This window comes from Carettochelys insculpta, chromosome 32 (genome assembly GCF_033958435.1).
Source record: "Carettochelys insculpta isolate YL-2023 chromosome 32, ASM3395843v1, whole genome shotgun sequence".
NCBI lineage: Eukaryota > Metazoa > Chordata > Testudines > Carettochelyidae > Carettochelys > Carettochelys insculpta.
The window spans coordinates 11,523,453-11,532,921 of record NC_134168.1 but is presented as its reverse complement, the minus strand read 5'-3'; the positions used below and the strand labels follow the sequence as shown (position 1 = coordinate 11,532,921).

General features: G+C 54.8%; 1 protein-coding gene across 1 annotated transcript; it reads right to left on the bottom strand.

Annotated features, from left to right (window-relative positions):
* Positions 1 to 8,219: 8,219 nt before the first annotated feature.
* LOC142005017 (olfactory receptor 12D1-like) lies at positions 8,220 to 9,161 on the bottom strand. The gene has a single exon (XM_074982696.1). The coding sequence runs from the start codon at positions 9,159 to 9,161 to the stop codon at positions 8,220 to 8,222; it is 942 nt and encodes a 313-aa protein (XP_074838797.1).
* Between the last annotated feature and the right edge of the window lie 308 nt (positions 9,162 to 9,469).

Here is a 9,469-nt window from a genome sequence, read left to right as displayed (position 1 = left end):
TGCCCTGGGGCTGAGGAGGGAGCTGATCCTGCCATGGGGCTGAGGAGATAGGTGATCCTGCCATGGGCCTTATCCTGCCCTGGGGCTGAGGCAGGGGCTGACCCTGCTCTGGGGCCAAGGCAGGAGCTGATCCTCCCCTGGGGCTGAGATGGGGGGCTGATCCTGCCCTGGGGCTGAGGAACTGGTGGTCGGTGTACGGAGAGGAATTCGGGTCGGGGGTGGAGAGGAACTGGGGGACGGTGGATGGAGAGGAAGTGGGGTCGAGGGGGTGGAGAGGAAGTGGGGTTGTGGGCGGAGAGAAACTGAGGGTTGGGGTGGAGAGGAACTGGACTTGGGGGCGGAGAGGAACTAGGGGTCTGGGCAGAGAGGAACTGGGCGTGGGGGCAGAGAGGAACTGGGGGTGAGTGATGGAGGGGAACTGGAGTTGGGGGGTGGAGGGGAATTGGGGGTCAGGGCAGAGAGGAAGTGGGGGTGGAGGATGGAGAGGAACTGGGGGTCGGTGGATGGAGAGGAATTGGGGGTGTGGGGTGGAGAGTGGGGATTGGGTGCAGAGAGGAACTGGGGTTGGGGCAGAGAGGAACTGGTCGTGGGGTCGGAGAGAAACTGGGGATGAGCGATAGAGAGGGACTGGGGTTGGGGGGTGGAGAGGAACTGGGGGCCGAGGCGGAGAGGAACTGGGGTTGGGGGGCGCAGAGGAACTGGAGGTCAAGGCGGAGAGGAAGTGGGGGTCGGGGCAGAGAAGAACTGGTCGTGGGGGCGGAGAGAAACTGGGGATGAGCGATGGAGAGGATCTGGGGTTGGGGGACGGAGAGGAACTGGAGGTCGAGGCAGAGAGGAACTGGGGGTCGGGGGCAGAGAGGAACTGGGATCGGAGGGGGAGAGGGACTGGGGGTCGGGGGGGGGGCCCTGATCCTAGCTGGGTAAATCACTGCAGCTTCAGGGGCCTCAGTGTAGCCAGACATCAAGCTGGTCTGGATGCTCTGACCTCCATTGAGCCATGGACTTCGGTGGGCATTTGTCTGGCCCCTTCTGAGACATCGAGGGCCTGACCCACATCCTTCCAAGTCGGGGGACGGTCTCCTGTCGACTGCAGTGGCTGCGTGAGCTGGCCATGAGAGCTGGTCTCTTGGCTCAGGGACCAGGGCGTGGAGCTGGCAGATGTGAGGACAAGAGTCAGCGTCCACATTCGGTTTGCACTAAGGTCTGTTCTTCCCACGGAAACCAGCCACAGAACTGACCCTGACTTCAGGGGCACCAGGCAGCAATGGAAAGTCACAAGCACGTGACCCCTTAATGGCCTTGTTCAGCAGTTGCTGACATTGGTGGTCCCACGGACAGCAGCAGACCAGATTGTGACAGGGGTACCGAAAGCGGGGGGCTCTGGTGGCACCACAGGGCACGTGGCCAGAGAGCTTCCCAAGGAAATGGAGCCAGCAAAAGGCAGAAACTGCACAGCGCTGACAAAACTCCCCCTGCTGGGGCTGCAAGTGGTCCAGGGCCAAAGTTCGGCCCTTTGGTGGCATTTTTGGTGATTTACACAGTAACCAGGCTGGGAAACGCCATTGTGGCCTTCCTCATTGAAGTCATCCCTCCCGCGCCCCCCTCCCGCACTTCTTCCTCATCCGTCTGCCATCCTTAGACCTTTGCTACTCCTCCACCATCACCCCAAAGCCACGGCGCCGTTCCTAGCAGGCAGCAAACCCATTTCCTCCAGCGGATGCACCCCCCAATTCTTCTTCTTCAGGGTCTGTGTCGCCGCAGAGACCTGCATCCTGGCAGCCATGGCCTGCGACTGGTGCACTGCCGTCTGCCGCCCGCTCTGTCCCATCGCCAGGTCCAAGCAGGTTTGTGTTGAGCTGCTGCTGGGCTCCTCTCTTTGTGGGGTCATAAACTGCACAGTGCAGCCAGTCTTCCCCTTCACCCTGTGTTTCTGTGGTCCAGCGAGAGGGATCTCTTTGCCTGTGGCCTTCCACCCCTGCGAACTCCCCCCTGCAGCAACACAGACACCAATGAGCTGGTGCTGTTCACCTCATCTGGCCTCATCCTCGTGAGCACCTCCACAGCCATTCTCATCTCCTCCGCCTACACCAGCTCCACCGTCCTCAGGATTGGCTCTGCCGAGGGCAGAGGCGGAGCCTTCCCCACCTGCACCTTCCACGTGGTGGCTGTGAGTGTATTTTATGGGTCTCCTACCTTCACGTTCGCCCAGACCAATACCCAAGTATCTCTTTCCCAGAGCAAAGAGGTGTCTGCGTTTATACCCTTGTTATCCCTGTGCTGAATCCCTTCATCTACTGCCTGAGGAACACGCAGGTGAAAGAGGCCTTGGGAAGAACCATTAGCTCAATGTTTCTAAAACGAACCTTCTCCATCCATATGGAGCTAAATAATCCTTTGGGTTATGGAAGGACCAGTACTGTAACAGACGAAATCTGCCTATCTAGCTCTCTATCTAGCTATCTGAAACAAAAGCACATTTTGAAACACATCTAGATTTTTTTTTAAATGGGACTTTTGCCCTCATTGGCTGAAAAAAATGGACCGAAGTGCCAAAAGAAAGAGCTTGAAAGCCAAGCCAGGAGGAGAACCACACCAAACTCAAGGAATTCATCTTCCCAGGCAGGAGTGACTCTCACTCAGCAGGAGAGCAGCGGGTTTATTAGCCAGCAGGACACAGCATCGTACAGAAGTGTCAGTACAGCAGGCAGGGACAGCCAGTCCAATCCATGCTGGGGAGAGGAGGCTCCCAGTTCTGATTCAAACCCCTCAGGCTCCACCTCCCGCTTTGTCTGCAGCCCAGAGGTGTCACCTGGTCGCCTCAGTTACCCTCAGCAGGAGCCCCCCCCTCTGTGAGTGCCCCCCTGTATACACACACGTATCCCCCCACTACATCACACTTGCAGTGAAACGCCTGTTGGACCATGGGGCAGTTGGTCTGTGCTGCGGCGCTCAGTGATAACACTGGTTTCGGAGGCGTCGCCATCTTAGCGATAACAATGACTCTCTCTCCAGGTGTTTGGCCAACTTGTCTATTTCACCTGAGATGTTCCACGACCTGAGAGGCCCAGATGCCACTGAAATTCAAGGAGAGATGTGCACAGAAGCCCGGAGCTCTCCAGTGCAGGCTCTGCCTCCCATCGTGTGACCCTATGACGCCTGGCACTAAGGGGCCGTGAGCTCAGCCGAGGCTCATGGTCATTTTGGGTCAGTTCCATCCATGCTAGAGACCAGGAGGGAAATATTCCTGACCCTTGTTTCCTTGTGCCCTGAAGCACGTGGGTCGATATGTCCTAAATACATTTGTTCTCCTTCAGGCGCTGTTCCTACGCATTCCCCCCTCTGAAAATATTTCCTGGGAGGGACCTCACGAGGCCACTTAGCGCCGGCCCCCTGCACTCACAGCAGGGCTAACGATTATCCAGACACTCCCTGACAGGTGTTTGTCCAACCAGCTCCTGAAAACCTCCAGCGCGGGAGACTCCAGGGCTGATACGCTCCTGGCCTGCGCAGCATTCACAGTTGCGGATGTATTGGGATGCACCCGGTGTGATGGAGTGGGGGATACCTGTGTGTATGTGAGTGGCTCACAGAGGGTGTGGGGTCCTGCTGAGGGTAACCCTGACGACCAGGTAACACCTTTGTACTGCAGACAAAGGAGGAGGTGGAGCCTGAGGGGTTTGAATTGGAACTGGGAGTTGGAAGCAGTTAGTCTGGGCTGAGGGAGAGAGAGACAAAGGAGGGGGCCAGGCCCCAGCTCTGGGGGCCCCTCGGGGCCTCCTCTCCCCAACATGGATGGGACTGGCTGTCTCTGCCGGCTGTACTGACTCCTCTGTACGATGCTGTGTCCTGTCGGCTAATAAACCTGCTGTTTTCCTGCTAAGTGAGAGACTCTTCTGCCTGCGGACGGGGTGCAGAGCTTGGGGGACCCCAGAACCCCATCACACCCGGCATCGCTCAGGCCCGTAGCTTTGTGAGGGTGTTTGGGTGAGCAGGAGTCAGGGCTCGGTGTGGAGGGGGCAGGGAGGTGTGGGGAGGACTGAGTGTGGGGATGCAGGCACCAGGGCAGGGGGTGATGGAGGTAGGAATCAGGGTTGGGAGCTGGGAGATCTGGGGGGCTCATGGCAGGGGGTGGAGCTCAAGGCAGGGGGCTGGCAGGTCACAGGAGCTCACTGGGGCTGCCCGTGGCAGTGAGGTGGTGCTGCCCTGAAAACGGCTCCTCCCAGGTGAGTCTAGGAGTTATTTAATGTCAGTAGATGCTGAGATTCAAAGTGTTGCCGCTTCAGAGCCTTTGAAACGCCATTTGCCGTGACGAGGTCTCAGAACAGCCATAAATCACCCCACCAAGTTCTCAAGCCGGGTGTCTCCTGCGCTGCCTGTCGGCAGGGGCTGAGCCCTGCTGCTGGGAAGCGAGTCGCTGGTACTGACGCTCACCAGGCCCAGCTGTAAGCGTCCCACACCCAGAGCTGCCCTCAAGCAGCTTAGTCAGTCGAAAATTGCACCTTCCCTTGCACCTGTGGCAGTTTCCCTGTAGGCTGATACCCTGTTGGCTTTCAAAGGGCTCTTGGACCAGACAATACATGCTTCTAAATACCTCGGGAAGCCTGGCCCTAAGGGACTTAGGCACTTGTGAGCCAAAGTCTTATTGAAAGTGAAAACCAGATTTTCATAGGGATTTGGGGGCCAAAAGAAGCAGCTCTGTGTCTTTGGCCATTTCTGGAAGTGTGTCAGGTCCAGACCCTCACTGCTCTTTAGGCTCCCAGCTCCCATAACTTTCACCTCTGTGCCTTTGAGTCCCTCAGCCCTGGGCACCTGAAGTTAAGGGGATTCAGGAGCCTAAATGCTTATAAATTCTTCTCTTTAGGTTCCTGACTCCTGTGGATGCTTTTGAAAGTTTTACTCCTTAAACGTGAGCTTCCCGAGCCTTGTTTGAGGTCCCAGCATGACTGGGCTTGTGGGGGTGACCGGGGCTCCAGGCAGTCCCCCACTACAAAGACATCAGAATTCAGCCAGGCCCAGTTGCAGGGACTCCCCCCATCCTGCTGTTGATGGTTCTTTGGCCCAGCACTCCCATCCCATCCCAGGGCTTGTGTACATTTAGCACCTGTCAGATGCAGAAGCCAATGAGCAAGTGTAACCACTGACAGGGGGACTTGAACCCAGGACCGCAGCGTGAGCTCAAAGCCAGGGCTGTGCAGAGACTCCTTCTCTAGTTCTGTGGGGTTACGCCTGCACTAGCTGCATCTGCCCACAGGCATTGCTGTCCGAAGAGATGTTCCCACAAAACTTCTGTCGACAGATCGTGTCTATACAGAAAAGCGGCTGGATCTTTTGATCTGCTCTGCTGACAACACGGCCCCCCGGAGCACGTACACAGCTTTTTTGTCAACAGTTTCTGTTGACAGAATGTATTTTGTGTGTAGATGCAACGTGAGTTTTGTCAACCAAACCTCAACAAAACTCTCGAGGGTAGATGAAGCCTGAGTGGTTTAGGTGCCTCCAGAGGGACAGTCAAACACACCTAGTAGGTGTTCGGGTTACACAAGCTCAACTCTGAGGAGATTCCTCAGGTGCTAGTTGGGGCCTGCGGTTTCACACCAGATTCAAGTCTCAGAGAGGTACTGAGTTCGTCTGTCTCTTCAAAAACAACAAGAAGTCCTGTGGCACCTTATAGACTAACAGATATTTTGGAGCATGAGCCTTCGTGGGCAAAGACCCGCTGCATCAGATGCATGAGTTGGGGGGGAGGTGTTAGGAGGAGGGTTTAAAGAGGGAGGCTCAGTAAAGGGAGGGTCAGAGCTGACAAGGTCTATTCAGTCAGGGTGGATGTGGCCAATCATCGGCAGTTAATGTGGAGTTGTGAACATTAAGAGAGGAGAAATCAAGTGAGTTCAGTCAAGTGGTCTATTGTCAGTAGCTAATGTGGAGGTGTGAGATCAACAGCAGAGAAACTGCTTCTGTAATGGGCCAGCCACTCCCAGTCTCTGTTCAGCCCTTGGTTGATGGTGTCAAATTTGCAAATGAAATGCAGCTCTGAAATTTCTCTTTGCAGCTTATTGTTGGATTTTTTCCCTCGCTGTAGGACGGCTATTGTTAAATCTGCTCCTGAGTGTCCAGGGAGATTGACGTGTTCTCCTCCAGGTTTGTGTATATTACCTGGAGCCCAGGGACAGCCTGCCCAGCCTCAGCCCCTGGGAGTAGCCACCACTGTAGCACCACTGCCTTTACCGCCCCAGTAAGTGCCCCCGGCCTCCCTGTGGTACAAAACCTCCACTCAGTCCAGGCGCTGCTGGGTTTCAGTGCTTTAACTTTCCAAAAGCTGTTCGGGGGCAGCTTCTGGGTCGATACGGATTATAATGAGCGGATAAGAAATTGTTCATAGATCCCATAAGTGTGTGGGAGATCCAGGCGGTTCCTTTGTCAGAGAAATGGCTTTCTCTGACGTGAGCTTTCCCTTGTGTGAGTGAGGAAAGAGTGAGCGTGGGTGGGGGGGAAACAGAATCCGTCCCAGAAGCCAGCCTGTCTAGACGCACACAAATCCCTGGCTCCAGATCTAACGCATCCGAGGGCACTGAGGGAATTGGCAGATGTCATTGCAGAGCCTTTGGCCATTATATTTGAAAACTCGTGGAGCTCAGGAGAGGTCCCAGACAATTAGTAAAATGCAAACATAGTGTCCACCTTTATGAAAGGAAAGAAGGACAATCCAGGGAACTCTCGACCGGTCACCCTTACCTCAGTCCCTGGAAAAATCATGGAGGGGATCATCAAGGAATCCATTTTGAAGCACTTGGAAGAGGGGAAAGTGATCAAGAGCAGTCAACATGGATTCACCAAGGCAAGTCGTGCCTGACCAATCTGATTAGCTTCTATGATGAGGTAACTGGCTCTGTGGACATGGGGAAGTCAGTGGATGTGATACACCTTGACTTTAGCAAAGCTTTTGATAGAGTGTCCCGCAACATTCCAGTCCATAAGTTAAGGCAGAACGGATTGGATACATGGACTGAAAGATGGATAGAAAGCTGGCTAGATGGTCCAGCCCAACAGGTAGTGGTCAATGGCTCAATAGCTGGATGGAGTTCAGTTTTAAGTGGAATGTCCCAAGGATCATTCTAGGGCCAGTATTTTTCAACATCTTTATTAACGACCTGGATAAGGGGAAGGAACACACCCGCAGCAAATTTGCAGATGACACGAAGCTAGGGGGTCAGGTAGATATGTTGGAAGGCAGGGATAGGGGCCAGAGGGATCTAGATAAACTGGAGGATTGAGCCAAGAGAAACCTGATGAGTTTCAACAAGTATGAGAGCAGAGTCCTGCTGTTGGGATGGGAGAATCCCAAGCATTGTTACCGGCTGGGAACTGACTGGCTAAGGAGCAGTGCAGCAGAAAAGGACCTGGGGATTACAGTGGACGAGAGGCCGGATATGAGTCAGCAATGCGCCCTTGTAGCCCACAAGGCTAATGGCATATTGGGGTGCATTTGGAGAAGCATTTCCAGCAGCTCTAGAGAAGTTATTTCCCTTTATTTGGCTCTGGTGAGGCCACATCTGGAGCTTTACACCCAGTTCTGGGCCCCCAGCAGAGAAAGGAGATGGAAACATTGGACCTGGTTCAGCAGAGGGCATTGAAAATGACTGGGGGGCTGGAGCACATGACTCACAAGGAGAGACTGAGGGATTTAGGCTCATGTAGGAAGAGGAAGGAGGAGGTCAGTATTGTCTAGCACATTGCCTAGGGCTCACTGGGCTCTTGGAAGATGTTTGGAGGTAAATTACAGCTAAGAAACCACACAGACACTGAGAGCCAGGCCTGGTGGCTGGAAACAAACTTTATGGGACCGTGGGAAACTTGGCCACGCGCATCGTAAGTGGCCGTCCAGCTAACTCGCGTCATGCCAGATCACGGGAGCTGCCGGCCGAGCGAAGAAGTGGCTCTGTCCCACGAAAGCAAGTAAATAATATTGTTCATCTTTCAGGTGCGACAGGACTGCTTGTTTGTTGTGTGAAGACACAGACTAATGCAGCGACCTCGCTGAGAAAATCCAAACATTTCACCATAAGGAATGACATTCAAGTTCTCACATCCTCTTATTTCTGCCCTGCAGTGAACCCAGTAATGAGAAACTGGAGGAAACCCCATTGAACGGTATTGTGGTTCAGAACACCAGTGTCCACAGACTCACCCTTTGATTGTGTTTATTTCTGCTTTCATTTGATTCAAGTCCTGTTGGGGAAGAGTTTCCCGTTCAGGAGTTTTTTTAGTGCTGTTTTCACCTCGTCATTTCGGAGGGTGTAGATGAGGGGGTTCAGCACTGGGGTGGCGATGCTGTACATGAGGGTGGGTATCATGTCTCTGTCAGAGGGGAAACCTGGAGAGGAAATCATGTAGTTGCCGAGGACGGGCACGTAGAACAGAGACACCACGGTGAGGTGGGAGGTGCAGGTGGAAAAGGCCTTTCTCCTGCTTTCCCGTGACTGGACCTTCAGGAGGAGGAAGGAGATGATGTAGAGGTAGGAGCAGAGCGTGAGGATGAAGGAACTCAGGCCGAGGACTGCAGCATCGACGTTGAGCAGGGTCAGGTTGAGGCTGGTGCTGCCGCAGGCCAGGTTCAGCAGGGGTTTGATGTCACAGAAGAAGTGGTGGATGCGGTTGGAGCTGCAGAACCGTAGCCCGGCAGCCATGGCTGTGGTAATCAGGGCATGCAGAAAACCAGTGCCCCAAGTAGCCGCTGCCAGGAGCAGGCAGGCCCGTGGGCTCATGACCACAGTGTAGCGCAGCGGGTTGCAGATGGCCACGTAGCGGTCGTAGGCCATGACGGCCAGCAGTACGGACTCGCTGCTGCCCAAGAGATGGAAGAAGTGGAGCTGGACCAGGCAGCCAGCAAAGGAGATGGTCTGGTGCTGAGAGAGGAAACCTGCCAACATCTTGGGCACGGTGACTGTGGAGAAGCAGACGTCCAGGCTGGAGAGGTTGCCCAAGAAGAAGTACATGGGGGTGTGGAGCCGGGGCTCGGCCATCACCACGGCTATGATGGCCCAGTTTCCCAGCACGCTGGTCATGTAGAGCAGGAGGAAGGGAGGAAAGAGGAAATGTCGCAGGTCTGGGAGATTGGTCAGTCCGAGGAGAACAAACTCCTTCACCTCCGTCTGGTTCTCCATTGCTAACTGCGGCTGGGGAGGAGTGCGGGAGCAGAAAGATTCCCTGCAAGTTGTATTTCAAGATGCGTTCTCGACCCGAGCAAAGATCTGAAGTTACAGAGGGGGAGGTGCAGGTTGGACATGGGGAAAACTCTTTCACCGGGAGGGAGGTGAAGCACCGGAATGTGTTACCGAGAGAGGTGGTGAAATCTCCATCCCTAGAGGTTTCTAAGTCCCGGCTTGACAAAGTCCTGGCTGGGATGACTTAGCTGGGGTAGATCCTGCTTTGGGCAGGGGGCTGGACTCAACGACCTCTCAAGGTCCCTTCC